This window comes from Phocoena sinus, chromosome 4, assembly GCF_008692025.1.
Source record: "Phocoena sinus isolate mPhoSin1 chromosome 4, mPhoSin1.pri, whole genome shotgun sequence".
NCBI lineage: Eukaryota > Metazoa > Chordata > Mammalia > Artiodactyla > Phocoenidae > Phocoena > Phocoena sinus.
In genome coordinates this window covers 140,321,453-140,343,538 of record NC_045766.1, presented here as the reverse complement: position 1 = coordinate 140,343,538, position 22,086 = coordinate 140,321,453, and the positions used below count along the sequence as shown (strand labels likewise).

The 22,086-nt window shown below is 45.9% G+C and overlaps 1 protein-coding gene across 8 annotated transcripts in view; it reads right to left on the bottom strand.

Annotated features, from left to right (window-relative positions):
* Positions 1-21,315, bottom strand: part of IGSF5 (immunoglobulin superfamily member 5) — a 43,821-nt gene extending 22,506 nt beyond the window's left edge. For 3 of the 8 annotated variants that reach the window (XM_032631270.1, XM_032631273.1, XM_032631274.1), the window contains exons 1-4: positions 20,834-20,964; positions 17,126-17,201; positions 9,914-10,231; positions 4,259-4,558 (exon numbers count right to left, since the gene is read on the bottom strand). In XM_032631270.1, coding sequence (XP_032487161.1) covers positions 4,259-4,558; positions 9,914-10,231; positions 17,126-17,189 — 682 coding nt within the window. In that variant the 5' untranslated portion in view covers positions 17,190-17,201; positions 20,834-20,964. Of the gene's footprint in view, positions 1-4,258; positions 4,559-9,913; positions 10,232-17,125; positions 17,202-20,786 lie in introns of all 8 variants that reach the window. The other 5 variants (XM_032631276.1, XM_032631277.1, XM_032631272.1 and 2 more) reach the window with 4 other exon arrangements.
* Positions 21,316-22,086: the final 771 nt, after the last annotated feature.

Here is a 22,086-nt window from a genome sequence, read left to right as displayed (position 1 = left end):
TTACTCTTCTTTCAGGGACTTGAAAGGATTATTCCGGACATGAACACAAATTCCTTGCACTTTCAGGAATGAGTGGCAGGACTGATGCTTTTGTCTGGTTCCTGAAAAAGCTTGAACAAGCACAGCCTCATGCGTCTTCAGCTCTTTGTAAACGTGGCTTTGCTTCTACAAGCCAGCTCTCCCGGCCAAGGCAGGAGTGAGGCTTTCAGATACTAAAACCTGCATAAAACACACAACAGGCAGCCAGCCACCAGCTGCTCTCGATCTGAATGAATAATTTAGAAACAAATTACCCTTCTCAAAATGAGTCCAGTAAAGTCAGACTCATTGCAACACACCCCTAAGGCTCTCCTCTGTGAAACTGTCGTGACTCCAGCTGCCATAATTAAGGCCACTCACTTCACTGGTCCCAGGCTAAGAAGAATTCAGCTGAATTAAACCCCATCACGGGAAACCAAATGTCCCTTGCCCTTCCCCTAAAAAGAGAAGCTTTGTAGGCAAGCTAATATCCAAATCCATTTCTGTGAGGCATCCTCATAGACCAGAGCTCTTCGCTGCATTATTACCTTGTTAAGGTGTGTGGTTTAAAAAATTCATTCCATTTGGTGCTAATGGAACTTTTTTCAATCTTCCCTTTCAAAGCCTGGACCATACTTTGTCATATTTAAATCGCTTAAAAGCAAGCTGGGTTGGCTCCTTGGAGAGCTGGCTGATTCCAGGCTGGAACAGGGGAAAGGTGAAGACAGTTCAGAACATCTAACTGAGCCAAGTGGAAGGAGATATGGGGATACATGTACACATATAGCTGATTCACTTTGTTATACAACAGCAACTAATACACCATTGTAAAGCCATTATGCTCCAATAAAGGTGTTAAAAAAAGAACTAAGAGGGACACATCGGAAGTACAGCAGAGCCAGCTGGAAGGGATTCCCACCGGCCGAATCTGGAGGAATCCGAGCATCGCAATGAGTAACGATGGAAATAAATCATAATGTATTGGATTAAAATGCGTCCATACTAAAACTGTAAACATTTTTTGAAAAAATAAGAAAAAGAAGAAAAGAAATGCCTCTTCTTTACAGAACAATGCCAAACTAATAAATATAGAAAAATGATGGAACCAGAAAAATCTCTCTTTTACAACCACTATAGAAATAAGTGATTCAGGCAATGACTTATCCATGAATGCAAATGTTATTATGTGATAGACAGTCAAGAAACAAGATAATCACACAGTACTTGTAGGTCAGATATTAATTATAAAGGCCAGAAAGGTACCTTTACAATGGAGAAATCTGGGGGACACCACCTTACCCAAATGATCAAACTTATTACCAATAATAGAGAAAATTGGCATCACGTGACAACATGACATTACCCATGTCTTGCCAAAAATATTTAACCTCAATCAAAGTATGTTGGGAAAATTCAGACAAATCCATATTGAAGGGTATCTTGCAAAAATGGTCTGGATCCTTCAAAGATGTTTATATCGGGAAAGACAAAAAGTGGAGGAACCGCTGGATGTTAAAGGAGACAGAAGAAGACCTGACAGCCAAAGGCAATGCATGGCCTTTAACTGGATACTGGCTTGGGGGAAAAAAATCTAGAAAGGACAGTAGGGGAAATTTGAATATGGAATCAATGTTAAATTTCCTGACTGCCAACTACATTGGGGCTATGTAGGATGGCCTTGTTCTTATGACACACATGCTGGGGTATTTAGGGGTAAAATGTCATAAAATCTCCAACTAAATCTCAAATGGTAAAGAAAGGAAGAAAGGAAGGAAGAAGGAAAGAAAGGAAGAAATTTTAAAAGGAGTGAGGGAAGGATGGAGGAAGGAAGGAAGGAAGGAAAGAAAGGAGGGAGAGAGGAAGGGAAAGAAAAGCTAAGAGAGAAGCAAACATGAGAAAATGTTAACATCTGTTGTATCTAAGTGAAGATACATTGGTATTCATTGTACTATTCTTGCATCAACTTTTCTAAAGGTTTTTTAATTGTCCAAAATAATAAGAAAGCAAGCTAGGTCTGAATTCCAGCTTCATCTTCATATACAGTCTTGGTAGGAAATCAGCTAAAATCCTTTGAATTTAATAAGCTGAAATAAGTTAACCTCGACTTAAAACCAAAGAAAACACAGATTTCTGTGTCCTTTACCCTCAAAGACACTGATATTCACCAGAACCAGGTCAAAGCTCTGGCAGTCTGAGTCCCCATTCCTAATGGCAACAACCAGCTGGAGCCTGTACAGCTGCTCTGTGTCGATGGGGATGCTGTTTGGTTCCCAGCAGGCCCCTGCGCTCTGTCTTCTACCTGACATGTGGATTCACTCATGCTTTAATTTCTGTTGTCTGCCTGGTCCCTGGAGACATCTGAGTTGGAGACAAGGGCCAGACATCAGGAGTGCAAGCTTGTGATGGTACTGCAGTGGGGATCCATCCCTGCGGTGCAAAGCTCAGGATGACTGGCGCTAACCACAGCTTAGGCTCTAAATGGCTTTTTACAGGTTCACAGATACATCATCTGTTATGCGGTGAATTGTCTGTCCCCAAAATTCATTTGTTAAAATACTAACTCCTAGTGCCTCAGAATGTGACCTTATTTGGAAACAGTGTTGTTGCAGATGGAACTTAGTTAAGATGAGGTCATAGGGTGGCCCCTGATCCAATATGACTGGGGTCCTTATTACAAAAAGGAAATATGGACATGAGCCACACATACAGGGAGAACATCATGTGAAGATGAAGGTGGAGATCAGGTGATGCAGGGTCTACAAGCCAAGGGACACCAAAGATTGCCAGCCAACCACCAGAAGCTGGGGGAGAGGCTTGGAACAGATGGGTCTTCAGAAGGAACCAACACTGCCCACACCTTGATCTTGGACTCTTAGCCTCCACAGCTGTGAGAGAAACCATGTCTGTTGTTTAAGTCCCCAGTCTGAGGTTACAGCAGCCCCAGGACACTCACAAACCTTCCAGGGCTGCTCACAGGGGGAGGGCAGAGTGGACGGGTGAGCAGATTCTGGAGACACACTGGCGAGTCCACCTCTGCCATCTACTATCAACGTGGGCAAGTTCCAAACAATGTGTCTCTGTCACCTCATCCTTACATCAGGAATAATAACTGCATCCACTCATAAGAAAGTTGTGTAATTTGGTTAACATTTGAGAACTGCTTAAAACAGTGTCTTTAAAGAGTAGATATATGGACATGTATAACTGATTCACTTTGCTGTACAGCAGAAACTAACACAACATTTTAAATCAAGTATACTCCAATAAAATTTTTTTAAAAAATAAAGTGAAACACTGAGTTTGGGTAAAAAAAAACGCATCTTTACTTAATAAGAGCTATGTAGTACTGTTTTTTATTTTTATTGTTGTTATTATTAATCTTGCTATGGCTGTAACTTTATTCCAAACTTTGGAAGATCTAAGTAGAAGTGTTTTCATAGTGGGAAGAGTTTTGGACCAAGGGAGAAGTTCCTCCTGGCTTTGGGATCCCTTTGTGCCATCAGCATAAGACCTGGAATGGAGTGTAGTCCTTCTCTGGGCCTCCCTTCCTTTCCTCTTTTGTAAAATGAAGGCATGAAACTCAGCCCTGGCCCCTGTGCCTTCTAGTTGGCCCAGGTGGCCTTCGAGGTCAAGCAGGTTCAGAGGCCCCATGAAGGTTTGGTCAGTTTGGTGTTTCCCAAGGACCCTGCAACAGATTTTCTTCGGGATCTAAACTTTAAACTTATGTCATTTTGTGAAGTTAAAAAAAAAAAAAAGAAAAAAAACATAGACCTGGTACTTTGAGATACACTGTGGATTTGCTGGGTAAAAAATTGAGCTCTCCTAATCCCACTAAGATTGGAAGGAATCCTTGAGAACGTGCATGACCTCCTCAGATACTGAAAGAGCTCACTTCCTTGGCCCAGGGGATGGGATCAGACAGGAACAATGAGTGAAAGCTAGAGAAAAACATTGAATTCGAGTATCTACATCTGAACTTGATGCTATTTTATAATTGTCAAGATTCTCAATGGTTTCCATATGTAAGTAGAAAAGAGAGAAGCACTTGAAGACAGAATTTTAAAAGTGAAATTACAAGGTCATGAAGCTGACACAAGTCACTTGTCTCCATTACCATCCCTACCTAGATCAAGATCACCGTGCGATTCTCCTGGGCATCCCTGATTCAGCAACACAACATACAAAATGTAAAGCATGCAATAATAATCCACTTTGTATAAAGCAAAAAGTCTTCACTTACCCAAGGGAGGCTGAACCACAGTAAGATTTACAGTTACGGACTCGTGGACGTGCAGCCACTTCATCTCAGCCACACACGTCACAGTGCCATTGCCCTGCGGCGTCAGAGCCAGAACGCTCACTGCACTTTGAAGGTCCTCAGGCTCCCGGACGGAGTAATAGCTCGAATGGCTCACCGGAACCCCAATCTCCCAGGAAAGACGTGGGAGTGGGGTCCAGCCCAATGCGCGGCAAGTCACATTACAAGGCTTATCCTCCATGACTACTAGACTGCCTTCAGGAATGAACAACTGCCCCATAACTAAAGAAGAAAAGAGAAATGTTTGGAAGGAATGGTCATGCTTCTCGGTGATGGATGTCTTTAAAATTTTCCTTCAGATCACATTGCATGAGCACTACCTTCCCGGGTACAAACTGACTGTGTCTGTATCTGGAAACCTTAACTCAGGTTTGATCTGTGTATTTAACTTATACCTGTCAGGTTCACAGAAGAAGGGGAGGTGGCTCACGAGAAAACAGAGATTCCAGAGAAAATGAATAAATAAAAATCAGCATCTAAGGGAATATAAATCACATGGGAAAGAGAGGGCGGATGTGCCCACCATGGAGGGCTGCACAACGTCTGCAGTGGAGTGGCAAACTTGCCCTGGGCTGCCCTAGGAGCCAAAGCACAAAGGGAAAACAACCTTTATATTCTTTTCATCGTAAGGAGAACACATCTCAAAGTTTCATGGGAAGCAAGTCTCTCCTGGCCTTTGGTCAGTCAGATTCATTTTATTTTTGAGTCACATTTTTAAGGATAATTTCCTATGATGTTGCCTTAAAATATTTTTCTAGGTACAAATTAAATAAAAATCTAATCTAATTATAGAAATAACTACCTTAAATTCTGTATCAGAATATATTACTTAGATCAATTATTTTAAAGTTTTTAGTAAAGACACGCTTGCATATGCCAGGGTTCCCACTGTAAATGACCCATCTGAAAATAGCACTTGTATTGCTAATATTACTAAAATAACCTGAGGATGGGCCCCGGTAAAAACACAGCGTTAGCAAACTATATAGACAGTGAAACATTCAGATTAAAATACCCTAAAACTCCCTGCCATGTAATATAATGGAAAGAACACTGGACTAAGAATCAAAGGATCTGTTCTCGATATTGGCTTTCCCACAAACTTGCCGTCACCATGGGTAAGTCACTGAAATGTTCAGGCTCTCTGTTTACTACCTGGTGAACAAGATGATTTAACAAGATCAGTTGTTTTCAAACATTTTGGTTTCAGTAACTTTTATACTCTTAAACACCACTGAGGACTCCAAAGACCTTTGATTTACATGGGTTCTATCAATATTTTCCATATTTGAAATAAGAATTAAATATTTGCTTATTTTTTTCAAACCTTTGTTTTAAAATAACATCAATAACCTATTACCTGTTAATATGGATTAACATATTTTTATGAAAAATATCTTTAGTTTTAACCCAAAATAAATTAGATGACATGTGTTCTATTCATGCAAATCTCTTTAACATCTGGCTGGACTCTCATATCTGCTTCTGCCTTCATTCTGTTGTGATATATTGCCTTCTTCGGAGTATATGAAGAAAATCTGACTTCACACGGATATATGGTTGGAATGGATAGGAAGCTTTTCAGATAATCATGGATATTCTTTGATACTACTGACACACCAAAACTTGACAAGCAGTGGTTGCCTAAAGGTTAGTTACACTGTGGAAACTGAAACCGTATTAAGGAACTTTCATGCTGTTACATTAGAATCCATTGCTCTAGATGGCACTTTGAATGGACATTTTACCCTTGCATGATTTTGTATCATTATACATCAGTCATTTGGAAAACACCGGTCCACTGAGTTATGCAGACCTTCCCGATGTACAGTGGGAAAATCCCTGTACACTCATGAAAGTGAGTGAGAAAGGCAACTAAAATCTTAGTATTACCATGGAAACAGTCATGACCACAGAGACCACCCTGAAAGAATCTAGGGGTTGCCTGGGAGTTTCCAGACTAGACTGAGCTGGATCAGCTCTGAAAGCTCTTCTTACTCTGAAATGTTAATTTCCAGTTATTCCTTTCTTGAATAATGTCTTGGAGCAAGTAAAGCAGCTTAGCTATTTCAAGGATTACTGTAAACGCAGCAGTGAGAAGGGAACAGATTTGTCCCTTCAGACTACAGGATCTTGTGTTTATTCTTTTTAGTTCATTCATTGTTTCATTGATGGAGAGGTTTAAGATGACAGAAACTGGGGGTAGGGGGCTGGTATTGCTTCAGTTAGTAACAGTTGATCTTGAACTCAAGGCTTAGTGGCCTTCAAAACACAAGAGATCTAGAGTTTGGTGTGTGATTAATTGGTGTATGGGCAAAAATACAGCAATCTGAAGCATTTCCTTTTTCAGTATTTGTGATCCACCTTTTCCCACTGGCTTTCACAAAGGTCATCCAGTGGCATGACGAGCACTTTACACAGGGTGATGGCTAGAATATTCGTGTAGATTTTGGATGACTCAACATGGAGTTATGTACATTCTCTTTCTTTTTCTTGTGGATACATGGGAAGGAAAAAAACAAACTTTAGAAAATTCACTTTCAAAATAAACTGGATGCTTCCTCTTTTTTCACGGTTCTTTTCCCTCGAAGAGACCCTGTTGCCCAGAGAACTTTTGTTTCTCTAAGAGCAAAGTGCCATTCAGCCCAGTGCAACCAGGGTAAATGGATGGAGTTCTGTCTCGATCTATGGGTTCCTTCCACGTGACCTTGAGGAAGACTTTAACTTCCCTAGATTCTTGTTCTTCCATCTGTGTTAAAACCAAAAGCTACAGTAATTACCAACATTTAAAAATGCATGTTAGGGGCTTCCCTGGTGGTGCAGTGGTTGAGAGTCCGCCTGCCAATGCAGGAGACACGTGTTCGTGCCCAAGTCCGGGAAGATCCCACATGCCGCGGAGCGGCTGGGCCCGTGAGCCATGGCCGCTGAGCCTGCACGTCCGGAGCCTGTGCTCCGCAACGGGAGAGGCCACAACAGTGAGAGGCCCGCGTACTGCAAAAAAAAAAAAAAAAAAAAAAAAAAATGCATGTTAGGGGGCCTTCTCTGGTGGTGCAGTGGTTGAGAATCTGCCTGCCAATGCAGGGGACACAGGTTCGAGCCCTGGTCTGGGAAGATCCCACATGCCGCGGAGCAACTAGGCCCGTGAGCCACAACTACTAAGCCTGCGCGTCTGGAACCTATGCTCCACAACAAGAGAGGCCGCAATAGTGAGAGGCCCGTGCACCGCAATGAAGAGTGGCCCCCGCTTGCCTCAACTAGAGAAAGCCCTAGGACAGAAACGAACACCCAACACAGCCCAAAATTAACTAATTAATTAATTTTTTTAAAAAAATGTATGTTAGGGGTATTCAGACAACTTCATAGTTGCATCTTGGGAAAGATGCTATAAAACCACATGGATTTATGAATCTGATATGCCATAAGCATAGCAATAATAAGTCATGCCTTCAACCCTGTTTCCTTGATCCAGGGGTGCCCTCCTCCTCTCTTGCTTCCCCACTTTACCCGTTATCTACAGACCTTCAAGGTCTGTAGGTCGTATAGCACCTGCTCTGTGGAGTCACCCTAGAAGCCTTCACTAAGTCTCTTATCTCCCTTCCCAATTTGAACCTTACCTTGTCTCCCTCTCTTTGCACTTGCCAGCATCTACATTGCACCACTGTTATTCATGCGCTTGCATTATCTACTCTTCTTGTAAAATTCTTGAGAGCAGGACTGTGTCCTATTGCATTCACCTTGAGTGCCCCTTAAATGCCTAACACAATGGCATGCTCCTACTGGGAATGCAACAGATAATAGCAAATGACTTTATGGGCATTGCTATGAACCAGGTGCTGTTCTAAAGGCTTTATATAAACCTACTCATTTGATCCCACAACTGCCCTATGATGAGCAAACTAGGACACAAGGTCATTAAGTAACATGTCCAAGGTCACACAGTGAGTCAGTGCTAAAGCTGGAACTTGAACCTGGCAGTCAGGCTCCCACCTCTGTGCTATTTACCACTAGACCTCTCTGCCCCACCAGCTTCATTTGCAGTAACTTGAAACAGACAGGGCTTTGGAGTCTTCAAACCATCCCTAGTCATTGTTCCATCCGATCCTCATAGTAAACCTGTGATGTGGGCAGGGGAGCCTTATCCTCACTTTAAAGATAAAGAAATGGAGCCATTTCAGGAGTCACCAAGGTAGGTAACTGATGAAAACAAAACCAGAACTCATATCTTTGGTTCCTTGTCCTGTGTTCTTTCCTTTATACCACACATTATTAGAATAATAATTTGGTCATGCAAACTAAGCCAATAATCCAGGTAGCTTCACAGAATCACTTATTTAGAGAATATCATTGTGCCCCTAATTAAATCACACAAAATTAAAGACACATAAAAGTAAAGATATAACAATTTGTCTAAATTTAAAAATGCAAGTAGAAATAAGTAGGCATGTAACTCCACCGAACGTTATCAAATTTGATTTGATAGCAATATGAATATAGACCAAATCATTGGAAATTTCTCCTAAACAAACTAATAAACAGGCATAAGAAAAAATTTCAAAGACACAATGTAGTCTGTTAAAAGAAATGCTGCTATAGAAATCAGGAACTCTAAAAGCTCCAATGCATCTACAAATGGTACATAATTACATTTTTAAGGAATGCAAAATGATTAAACTTTGATAAAGATGTTCTGAATCCTTGTATCCTTTTTTTTTCACTAAGTAACATAATCTTCAGCACCTGAAAATTACCTTTGATCCTGCAACTGCCCTGTGATGAAAATGAATACATGATAAAAGGAAAAATAAGTTATCCATTATTATAAATTTTGTTTACTCTTTTATTTTCTCTAAAAGACTTGGTAGGGCTTAGTGAACACACACCTTTGATTATAAGAACCACTGTGGGCAGGAAGAGTACTAGATTAGGAAAATTCAGCTGGAAAGAGGAAAAAGTTAAAGCATGATCCAAAGTTGATAAATGATGTCAGGCAAAAAAATAGAGTCAAGTATACGAAAAGCTAGAAAAAGGACAATGATCGTCAACTCTCTCTCTAAATCAAAGACAAGTGACTGCAACTGGCCCCAGAATTCCAGGATGTACTTCCAGAAAAGTTATTAGTACTGAAATTGGTCAGAAGAAAAAGTGATAAAAGCTGTCTTTAATAGTCTTAATAAGAAAAAAAGGAAAGGAAAGGGAAAGGAAGGAAAAGGAAGAGGAAAGGGAGAGAAGCAGAAAGAAAGAAAGTAGAAAGACAGTCAGTGAGGATGGGAGGAGAGAAATAAACACCTAAAAACAACAAACACTAGTCAGTTCAGAATAGCTCTAAGCAAACCAGCTGAAGGCAAGTCCACATATGAAAGAAGGAAGGAAGGCTAGGAAGAAGGGAGAGGGGGAGGGAGCATGGTGATAAGTAACAAAATATCCATCAGTTCAGAATAATTCTAAGCATAGCACCAACTGAAGTTCGACCCTATGTGTCCCCATATACGACATGAACTTCAGAAGGTCCCTTCCAGCCCCCTGGCATTTAACCCAGTGAACTCCAAATGCTCCCATTGGAGTCACCTGCACACACACCTTGGACAGAAAGAAAGGCAGATCCATCCCGGTCACTGTTCTGGAGGCTGCATTTGATTTGCCCTGCATCACTGAGTTGTACGTTGTGGATTATCATCTCAGAGATGAAGTTACTGCCCTCTTCATAACTCATGGCGGTGAAGCGGTCGTTGGTGATGATGGGCTCCGTGGGCGTGATGCTCAGAACCACCGTGCCTTTCAGAGCCCACATGATGAACTTCCAGCCCTGCGAGATGGTGCAGTTGAAGCGCGCCTCCGAGCCCTTCAGCGCCGTGACATTCTTGGGACCCTCTATGATTTCATTACTGGATCCACAAGCTAAAAGACAACCAGTTTTTCAAGGTGGTGAGGGGATGACTACAGAAGTCGACTGTACAATGTAGCACTTCTGTGTACCAGTTGTGGCCACTGGGTGACCATCCCGTGGCTCAGATTCCATGTCCTACTGGTCTCAGTACCAGGTTTCCCAGTAGCTCAGGAGCTTCCAGTGGACAGGAAACCACACCCATGCCCTCCTTTCCATGGCCCTCTCCCCAGTCCACAGTCCACGGAACTCCCAGTGGGATTGGGACTGGAGGGAGCAGTGTCCCTCCTCCACCTCCTGCCAGATGTTACCTTAAGTATTTGACCCCAGCCTGTCCAGAGAGCGACTACTAGCCTAGCTCTGTGACTTCAGGAAAGTTTTTCAGCCTCACCATGAAGTGAGAATTTTCCTCCCAGTGAAGTGGGAAGGACATGTGATTTCCACCTCAGAGGAAATCCCAAGGCTCAAAGGGGGAAGTGGAAAGGAGCTTCTCTTTGCATAGAGAGTGGAGACCCCAGGTTGCCGTGACCATGGTCCACTGCACGCCCCCTGCACCTTAGGATGGAACTGTCACTAGTGCCACAACCCACTTCCTAAGGACGAGAAGAGATACGTGGAGGAGACACAGAGAGGGAAAACACATAGAAGGATGTAGGAGAATGCGATCCCTCAAGGAGAACCCTGTGGGGATGTAAAGGATGCAAGAGAGTGGGATCCCTCAATGACAACACTGGGGGGATGCATTTGACAGCCTCGTAGAGAGTCTTAGAGCATCTAGTGTTGTGTTTAAAACTCCAGCGGGTGGGCAGGTAGTTCTAGAGCATAATACTGTGAACTCCAGAGTCCTGCCTCACTGGGAAAGTTTTCACACTTCTCCTTGACTACTCCCCTCACTGCACAACAGGGACACAAGTACTGAAACCCAGCAGAATGCTACAGGGCCTTCCCAGAGACAGGCCCTCCCCTCCCCTATCCCTCTTGCCTCTTGTTTGTATAAAACCTTTAACCTCTTAGACCTTCCCTGAGTTCCAAATAGCAAATTTAACCAGAGAAGTGAGAAAATGCAGGAAAAAAGGAAAACAGTCAAACAAGACAAAATAATAATAGTTTAGCCATAAAACAAGGTCAAGGACACTTAGCTCCTCCTCCAGGGCTACAGATAATATCCTGAGCCATATTCTTGAGCTGTTTTGCAGATACTGAAACCCCCACCAGGTGAAAGAAGTTAAGCACATGCTGACCACAAGCACATAGACTCCAGACCAGTTGGAACCAGAAGGCTGATGATGTTAACTCCTGAAATACTACCCTGTTATCTCTCCACTAACTAACCAGAAGAATGTCCATGAGCTGTTCATGAGCCCCATGAACCCCTCCCTCACACTGCTTTTTAAAGCCCTTCCCTGAAAGCTATCAGGGAGTCTGGGTCTTTAGAGCATTAGCTGCCTGTTTTCCTTGTTTGGTACTTGGAATAAACGCTGCACCTTCCTTCACCACAACCTCATGTCAGTAGACTGGCTTGGCTGCGTGTTGCGCAAGTGGACCCAAGGTTGGTTAAAAGTACCACAGCAACTAGTTTTAGGAACCAAATGAGATGATCCACATAAAGCCCTTAACATGACCCTCAAGCACTCAGTAAGCAGTCACTACTATGTGACGTACAAGACAAACCAAGAAAATCATAGAGGAAAGTAAAATGTTTCCTTCAGACTTCTCACAACATTCTACCTTTTGCTCACCAGATACACTCTGACGCTGGTTTTAACTGGAATGACATCTCCTAACTGGCCTTCCCCAAGGAGGGCATCAAGACCTCTCCAGCTCATGGGAACTCAGTCAGAAACACTCAAGATGGAGTGTGTTCTACACCTGAAGAACTCAAGAAATCTTTTGGCCATTTAGGACTGATTTTCTTATCACCCCAGAAGAGCGAATTGGTGGTCAGAGTTTTCCTAGACTTTCCCATATTTGTAATAATAATTCAAAGTAGAACTTACAGAACAATTGATAATCTCCAAGATTTCTCATCTGTTACCTCTTACATTTTAATGCTGAGGAAATCAAGACCAGCAACGCCTCAGGACCTGTGATCACAGTGGTGGGGCTGAGACGCAAACTCAGCCCTTCCCACTCTGAATTTTCCCTCTTTCCCACTCTTTGCCCTCTGATCTCACTCAGAGTTTATAGTAAAAAGACCCCCCAACAGCCCACACTCTTGGTTTCTTCTCAGTCACGCCTGCCACCATCAGTAAGACTACATGTTCCAGGGACTTCTCTGGCTGTCCAGTGGTTAAGACTTCACCTTCCAATGCAGGGTGTACAGGTTCAACCCCTAGTCGAGAGCTAAGATCTCACATGCCTCACAGCCGAAAAAACCAAAACATAAAACAGAAGCAATATTGTAACAAATTCAATAAAGACTTTAAAAATGGCCCACATCAAAAAAATCTTAAAAAAAAAAAAACAAGACTACATGTTTCTATCACCTTCCAGAGTGATATGAACCCTGCAGGTCCACCAGGCAGCCCCCATCCACACTGGGTGCCCCCAGATAACTGCAGCCCCTCTTTCCTTCCAATCTTATAAGGTCAAGTTGTAAGGCAGGTTCTAAAAGAACCTGAAAGATTTCTGGGAAGGAACCTCCCCACCAGACACGCATTAACACATTGACACTCACCTGAGTACCCAGAATGCACTGCAGGGATGGTGCCCACAGCAGGGCCAGGTCAATGGGAGAGAATGGGATGTACAGTGTCTCTGAGACCTGTAGGACTGGGTCAACTAGGAGATCCCAGGCTCCAAAGAGGCAGAACTGAAGGAAGGTCAGAATTAACTAGGACTAATCCTGTTTGGGGGTAAACATGATCACTATTCTTTGTTTTGCCTCTGGGCATGATAGAAAGAGAGAGAAAGTATGACCCTTAATAACCACTCAAATTGGGTATTCTCCCTTACCCTTGGGCACATCTTTCTGATCCAAGGATCCCTCTGATCTGGGATTTTTAAAAAAGGTGAAAAAGCCTGAAGAAGGGAAGGCAGAAATGATTCCCCAGGGAAACCACAGCCTCTGTGCCAACTTGGCTCTTTCCACGAGCCCTGAATTGCATCTCAAAAAAAAAGCTCAAAGGAAAGAAACAGCCAAATCTACACCCCGAGGAAGAAAAGACGAGACGTGCCCTCATACTCCACACTGTAATAACGACATCTTTCCCACCTCGGACTCGGGTGCATGGGAGTAGGTTGAACACAGCCCACGGGTCTGGGTGCTGGGAGCACAGGGGCGGTGAGACCAGGGCTTGCCCGGCCAGCTGCTCCATCCAGGACACTCCAGCAGAATAAGCAAAGCATCTGAAACCCTGGTTCCATCACTTCCTGGTGCCGGGTAGGATATTCACTCCAAAACACTGTTCACTCCAAGCCAGTCTTTAAATTCCCTGCAGACTGCACATGGGAGCAAGAATGCACCAGGTTCAGACCTTACTGGGCAGCTCAGGAGGTGGGAGCTTGGGAGGGACCTGGACCAAATGGAAACTCTTCCACTTTGAACTTGGCCTTTAAATTAAACAGGCGGCATCAAATCCTAATCACTAAACTCCCCTGATGTCATTGCCTGCGATCCTTGCTGCCACCATGAGTAAACTCTCCTCCAGCTCTGCCTTGTGACTCAGAAGCTCTATTTCCGGTAACGTGAGGCCCTGGAATCTCACTGCTCTCTCACCTGCATCCTATCAGCTGTGGTGTGTGTAACTTGCCCCACACAGGACAAATATGAGAAAATTGTAAATAAGACCTTTCATCAAACAGTCCGCTTTCCCCTTTGCTCTCCCTTTCACTTTGTAGAGCAAAGGGCCAAACCAGGGGCAGAGCCACGGGAACGATGAGTGTCCCCGCACCCACCTCGGCCACCAGCTACGGTGATCACCCAACACTGGGTCCTCCCTTGCAGGAGATGATCAACTTGCAAGATGCTCATTCATGCCAACACCCTCCAATTCCACATCCAGGGCTTCAGCCCCACCCCCCCTTGCTTTCCTCCTGCCTTGCAAATCCCGCTCCACCAGGCGTCTCCGTGTAAATGGCTGGCTGCCACCCAGGACTGAGAAGGTTCTCTTCTACTCATTGTGTCCTAACAGCTGCAAAACTGAAATCACTCACACAGTAGCATGTGGGCCAGCTTCCTGGCCCCTCCCAATCCTCTGCAGATAGATCCTAAACATAAGTATCATTCTTCTGCAACTGCTTCTTCTCAGCTCCCTGGAGTAGCAGCCAGGCATCTCCCTGGCGTGTGGGGCACAGAGGGTCTGCACCCACTAACCCCTCTACTCTTCCACTTACTTCTTCTCCAGCTTCCCTCCTGCACCTGTAGACCCCTCACCTGCTCCCATCTCTTACTTAACATTGGAAATGAACAGACAAGCAGACAATTAAAAGCAGAAGGGAGAAAGGGAAATAAAGCAGAGGGCAGTAGAAGGGAAGTGCCCAGGTAAGACAGCTCCGATGGAGAAAATGGTAGTCAAAACACATCGGGGACTGGGAGCATCAGAAGGAAACTGGCAAGTGAGGGAGGGGGTCCCGAGGTGTATCAGAGCTGCCCCCCATGTCCCGCTGACCATAGCAGGAGGTGCCATCATCACCGTTGTGCCACCGCCATCACCCAAGACTGCGCTCTCCACGGGGCAGCCAGATGGGTCTTCTCAACATGCCTATGTGACCAGGTACCCTTTCCAACCTCCCACCCCAATACCCCAGACTTTGTTTAAAATATTTCCATCCTTTAGGATACAGACCAGATCACCCTTAACACTACCATACCTTAAGACCCTTCTTAGTCTCACATCAATGTCCTCTCCAACTTCATTTTGCCCCAGACTCCGCCCTCTGCCCACCAGACCATCTTCAATTTATCCAACTCACCAACTCTTTCTGGCCCCAGGGCCTTTGCACAGGCAGTGACTGCCTGAAGAACTAGTCTCGTTTACTCCTCAGCTCCCAGCCAAGTTGTCTCCTCCTCAGGAAGCTTTCCCAGACCACCCTGTGCAGGTCAAATTATCCATAACAGACTTTCGGATGAGTGAAGCAATTGTCATGGTGGTGATTTTGTATTGATTTTTCTATCAATTGATGTCTAAGCTCTTTGTTAGCAGAGACTGCACCTGGGTTTGCTCATCCCAGTGCCTGCACCTAAATGGCATGTAAGAAGATCCCAGTGAATATTCACCGAGTGAACAAATAACCCATCATGCTAGGAGCAAGGTGGACAGGCGAGGGCTGGCAGGAGTCCTTTGGGGGCACGTGGAGGTTGTCCTCAGCTATTCAAAGCCATTGGAGGTGTCTCTACCCAACACTTTCCATGATGAAGCATCCTAGGAGTTCAGGCTTTTGCAATGGACCCCATCCCCCAAAGGGCTCTAGGATTACCCATAATCCTCTCCCCTCCTGGAATAGCTATCTCCAGACCTCAACCCAAGCCATCCCTGCCTTCAAAACAGTACTTCAGGAAAAATAGCTCAGAAAAATTGTAGACGCAGAGTTCATCAGTTTCCCGCCAAGCTGTCGGAAGAGATTTTTACCGCCGTGGCTGAGACAGCCACGTTGGAGCCATATCTCTAAAATGTGTGCTGAGCCTGGTTTGCTAACCGCATGAGTCCCTACACAAGCAGGGAAAATGTTTTCCTCTCCACCCTGCAAACAAATGCATATCAAGCACCTACTAAACGCTTAGCACCACGTACTAGAAGGCATGGGCTTCCAAACATCTTTGCCCCTAAATACATGTTAACACCACAGCCTGGTTCCCTTGGCTTAATGTGTAAACACATCCAAAACCAAAATTTGTAAAACAGTCCTGACTGCACATTACACACTCTGATCATTCCTATACTATTTTATTCTGTTTTATTTTTTCAAGCTGTCGTGAATGGAGTTAAAAAAAAAGAAAAAAAACTATTATCTAGCCCTCTGAAACAGAGTTTATAGGTGTGTAAAGTATAAAGCAAGCAAAACTTATCTACGCAACTAAAAGTCAGAATAATGATCACTTTGGGGGGGGGGGGGCGGCTGAAGAAAGCATTTGTGAAGTGTTCTTGGGCTCATCGTTGATACACAAAGGTGCTCAGTTTGTAAAATTTCATCAAGCTGTACCTTTACGACTTGTGCACTTTTCTGTATGTATATTATTCTTCAATACAGTGCCTTAAAATCCCTGAAGTAAGAATACCCTGAGGACTTTAAAACCCAGCTAGGAAAACAAGACAAACACACCAGACGGAAGCCATGAAATCAAGACAAGACATAGTCAAAAGAAGGCTGGCATACAAACTCCTGTTACCCTAAGCACCCGGGGCTCTGCACACTCCATCTCCTGCAACACGGAATCTGATCCAGAGACCCTGGCCTGGGGTACCTGGAATCTATTCCCACTGATACTCTGGGAAAGTTCCAGGATGAGGAGGGACTGTCGGGAGGACTGGGAAGTCTCACAGGCAATGGGCCCCTCACTCTGCCAACAATGGGAGATGTGGGGTTATCACCGAGAAAACTGCAAGGCCAGGAAGGCTTCAGGGAGGAGGTGATGCCCAAGTCAGGTCTTCCTCGAAGACCAGGTGGAAATGGAAGGGGAGAATATCCAGGCGGGGGAATGGGATGCTTCAACAAGAGCAATGAACTTGGGAAGGTACCAAGCAGGGACCCCTGGAGGAGGACTGGTGGGCTCTTGAGCACCTGAAGGACCCTTCCGGAGTGAGGCCGGCACAGCAGGAAATGGAGGGGGTGGGGTGGAGGGGACCCAACAGGAAGAGCCGAAGGCAGAATCTGCTGGCAGCCACGCGCCCCCGTGGCCTCCTCCGAGCCCCTCCCGCCCACTCCGGGTGGATGCCCGGGAGCGTGCCAGCCAGCTCCGCGGTCCCTACCTGCCAGCCCAGCCAGGACGACCAGCGCGGCCAGGATGCCTCGGCAGCGGCCCGCATCTCGCATGCTCCTCCACACCTGGGAAAGCAAAGCGGGCAGGTCACAGCCTGTCTCCATCCAGAGGCGCATGGGGACCCTCCCAGCTCGTGTGTTTCCCTGGAGAGATAAGTCAGCCTGTCCAGTGGCACCAGCCTCATCTTGGAACTTGTTAGAAAGGCAAATTCTCGGGCCCACCCCAGACCTGCTGGATTAGAAGCTTTGGGGGGCAAGCTCAGAAATCTGCCTAAAGTTAAACATTGTACCGATTCCTGTAGGTGCTCCCGTGTGAGAATCAGTGTATCCAACGATCTTCCTCCCAAGCCCATGTACAAGTCGTGGGAAGCACGTGCTGTACCACGACCTCAATCAGGATGCTTTAATCATTGAGGAAAAAAATCCTGCCCACAGCAAGCGTACATTAGCAAAAGGGAAGACAGACCGCAAAAGGAGGGACTAGATCATAAGCTTATTAGGTGGTAAGGGGTATGGAGACAAATAGAAGAGAGCAGTGTGTGTGAGGGGGTGTGTGTTTGGTGGGCTGGCTGGTGTTTCGAATGCAGAGGTCAGAGAAAGGCTCCCAAGAAGGTGCCCAGTGAACAGGGAAGGCCGTGAGGCAACCGGCACATGGGTATGTACAGAAGAGCTTCCCAGGCAAAACAGCAGGTGCAAAGACCCTGGGGTGGGACCGTGCCTGGCACTTTTGGGGAACCGTAGAGGGGACTCTGGGGCTGGGACAGGAGAGAGGTCAGGGTAGACCAAGTAAGACCTTCCTGGCCCCTTGGTAGGACCCAGGGATCCTGTCATGTACATCTCTCAGCCCTTCCTTTGTTCTTTGATAAACCTCTTCCTCACTCTCCATCCCTGCATTTTTGTTTTTTTTCCTTCTCCTTGGGACAGGCCTATCCGGGGCAGCCACCAGCGCTGCTTAGAGCACGTATGTTAAACCTCCCACTGAACATATCATGAACTGTCTACAAAAACACCGGCTCAGGCTTCCCTGGTGGCGCAATGGTTGAGAGTCCGCCTGCCGATGCAGGGGACGCGGGTTCGTGCCCCGGTCCGGGAAGATCCCACATGCCGCGGAGCAGCTGGGCCCGTGAGCCATGGCCGCTGAGCCTGCGCATCCGGAGCCTGTGCTCCGCAACGGGAGAGGCCACAACAGTGAGAGGCCCGCGTATCACACACACACCCAAAAAAAAACACAGGCTCCTCAACCCAGGAAGGGGTTTCTTTATTTCACACATCCTTAGCACAGCGACCCGAGCCGCGGGGAGTTTTCACTTTGGCTTTGGCCTCCACATGGATTTCACAGCTCCGCTGGCGGGGGAACATCCCTTCCCCCCAAATCAGGGGGCAGGGTTCCCTAAGCGAGCCCGCGCGGGATTCTGCGATGAGCTGCCACACCCCCCCCCAGGCTCCATATCGTCGTCTCTAACAGGACATAGGCCACCACAACCCACAAGCCGAAATACAATAACTGAAATAGACACAGGTAAGAGCTGCCTCGCCTGCTCCCTCAGAGAGCACCTCATACAAGCTGCTGAATCAAATAGAGTGGGGTGTGAGGGAGCGGCGATGCCCGGCCCGTGACCCCACTTTACATGTAAGTGCAGCACGGGGAGCTCACAGCTCACGAGCAGGAACGTGGGGTTTCTGTCTCCGTTTTCTGATGTCTTTGGAAAGCAAATTTCAGCCCGTATAGTAAACCATAATTGCTCGTGTGTGTAATATAAGGGTCCCAGCATCCGTGCTGCAGGACCTTCCCACCAAGCAACTCAGCTCCTGACGTCATCTAAAAAAGACTCGGTAAATCCCTACAAATACGCCTTGATACCAAGCTGTCCAGCAGCGGAACACAAACCAAACTGAAATCATGGATCCCAGATGGATCCAAGATCCCAAATTACCAAGCGCCAAATAAATCATTTACTAATTTTCAAGGTTCGAGGAACACAAGTGGACCAGTCAATCGCTCTACGAGTCACCTAGAAATCTAGGCTCAAGAGGAAGATGGAGGAGAGATTGAGCTGCCGAGTTATAAAAGTCACACGTTTTCCTGAAAGCAATAAATGTGAAGTGCGGACCCAGCATGACTGAAACTGCAGCATAAGCTTACGGTCCACTAGGAAAGGCTTCTAGTCACTGATTGTCTAGTCAGCCAGGCTGCAGACTAGCACCAGATTACTTAACTCGCTTATTCTCTGTGTGACAGAATGAGTCCATTTCTAAGAGCCCAGCAGAACCCCCCGGGCGGGGGCACGTGGGAACGCCCCGAGTGCTACAGGAACCCAGACGTGGATCTTGAGGGGATGGTATTTTTTGAAGGGTGTGTACAGGAAGGAACTGTCACCAAATTGATTCCAAGTTGTACCTGAACTCAGTTTGCTTTATTTAAAGGAAGGCTTTGCCAGGTAATTTGCAAGTTCATATCTCTATGGAGTAGATTTTACTTCTCATTCATTTTGTTACAGAAGACTTGGTTTATCTACTTTTAGTTGAAAAACTGCAAAGTCTTTCAAAAATCTTAAATCTTATTAAATTGCATTGAAACAGAAATAGAGTTACAGATGTAGAAAATAAACTTATGGTTACCAGGGGGGAGGGATAAATTGGGAGACTGGGATTGACATATACACACTACCATATATAAAATAGATAACTAATAGGGACCTACTGTATAGCACAGGGAACTCTACTCAATACTCTGTAATGACCTATACGGGAAAAGAATCTTAAAAAGAGTGGATATCTGTATAACAGATTCACTTTGCTGTACACCTGAAACTAACACAACATTGTAAATCAGCTACGCCCCCATGAAAATATTTTTGAAAATTGCATCAAGACAGGATTTAAATCACAACCACTTCCTACTGCCCAGGCAAGGCAGAAACACTCAGGAGACCCGTCTGCACCCACCAAGCTGGTTATCTCAGGAAGAAAGTTGACAGATGAGATCATTTCACTTATTTACCCCCACACACAAACCCTTATGTCTGCGTTTTTGGAAAAAGCTTGAAATCATAAAATCCAGAGGCTGCAGACATCCTGTTTTTAAACATCAGCATAAATCCTAAACCCCAAAACAGGTAGGACGGAGGGAATTTAAATGCACACAAGGGGCTCTCCACAAACCTCTATGTGCACATACAAAGGCACCAGGGTCCCTCCTCCACCCCAGTACCCCAACTCTGGGCGCCCCCGCATTCGGAGGTGCCTTGGCCCTGCCTGCCAGGCGTGGGTAGTCTTAGAACTTCCAGAGGTTTAGAGCAATTTCCTTTCCATCAGGCCTCTCATTGGGGAAGAATAAATGGCATTTAAAGTCTGTCCAATGAATAACGGGAGTGCCAGGAATTTTCCAGCCTTTGAATCCAGACCTTCCAAATTCCAGCGAGTCTCGGCTTTCAACACATTCGGAGAACAGCTCCCTGTGAAGCTTGATTAGAAATCATCTCAAATTCCTAAGCTCGCAGAGCAGCCCGATCTTTTAATTTTTAACTCTGTGGAATTTGGGAAACAGATACGTGTTGGATTGTCCAGCACTTCCCCCCCCCCACCCCCACCCCAGACCAGCAAGCGGCCTGCCAGGGGCTGAGTACCGGCTCCCCAGGAGGAAGCGGATACCTGCGGGGAGTCCGTTGGCCACACACCAGGCCCACGCGGTGTCTCACCTGTGACAGGTGGATCTGCCCGTTGGGGCTTCAGCAAAGGTACTGCGGTCCCCAAAGGCCCCTCTCCTGCCTCTCAGCTCTCCCCACAGAAACGCAGGAACAAATCTCTCGGCCACGGAGAATCCGGACCGCTCTCACCTGTAACCAGGAAGTCGCTCACGTCACAGGCCGGGCTGTGCACCAGGGCCCTGGAGCCGCAGACTCCCCATTAATCATCAGCCAGCCCCAGGTCCGGTCAGGCTGACCACGCCCTGCCTCAGGGCCAAGGCTGCCCTCGCACTTGGCCTCCACCCACTGTTCCTGCCCCAAGCCTTTCTTGTGTCCTGCAGGAGGCCAGTGGGAGGCTGGCGGCCCCCTCCTGCCCTTGGACGTGGACGTGGCCGGCCACCGGCCAACCTTGCTCCTTGGGCTCCGGCACAGGCCCGGAGCTGGCAAAGCGGATTTCTTCTCGCAGCCCGGCCCCTCCACATCCACAAGAACAGGTTCTTTTGTGAACGAAAAAAAAAAAAGTCCTGAGAGTGACGTCCTCTGGAACAGGGCCAGCTTTAGAAGTCAAGTCCAGTTTCCTGTGGAGCGTTTGCAGAACTGCTAAGAGGTTTTCTGCAGGCATCCCAGACCCCACTCCCAGCCCCTGGCAAGCGAACTGAGGAACTTGGCTTTTCAGAGCATTGAGAATTCTTGGGAAAACCCATCCCCCCAAATCCCGAAGCAGCAGTGTACTGAATTGTCTGCTCCCTTACAGTTGTTTTTGAGTATCTGGTTGGTCTCCCCCATCACATTCTAATCCTGTCCTGGGACTCAGGGTCAAGGGCATCTGCACAGAAGAGGTGACAACAGAAGGTATGGATCATATACTTAGAGTAAGACCCTGAAGCGAATACATAGGGGAAATGCTGTGTCTTCCAGTTGAAGGCGATCAGAATATGCCACCCCAAGACATGTCACTTTGGCATAAAGATTATTTTTAAGCTGAAGACATTTTGAGAGTCAACAGATGCCAAAAAAAAAAAAAAAGGAAATAAAGAAAAAAAGCTTTCTCAGAGCTTCCCTTTTCTGACTAAAAGCAGGACCTCCTGGGAAATAAGGCTGCCATAAATTCTTCCCCTAAAATACCTTTTTTCACCCCCTCCCTTTCTCCTACTAAATTAGCTACTTAAGTCTTTAACCATTCAATGAGCCAGTTACTTCCTTTGTTGGCTCCCATATGCACACAAAATAAACCTTTTTCTCCTAGTCAGCTTTCTTTTGTCAGT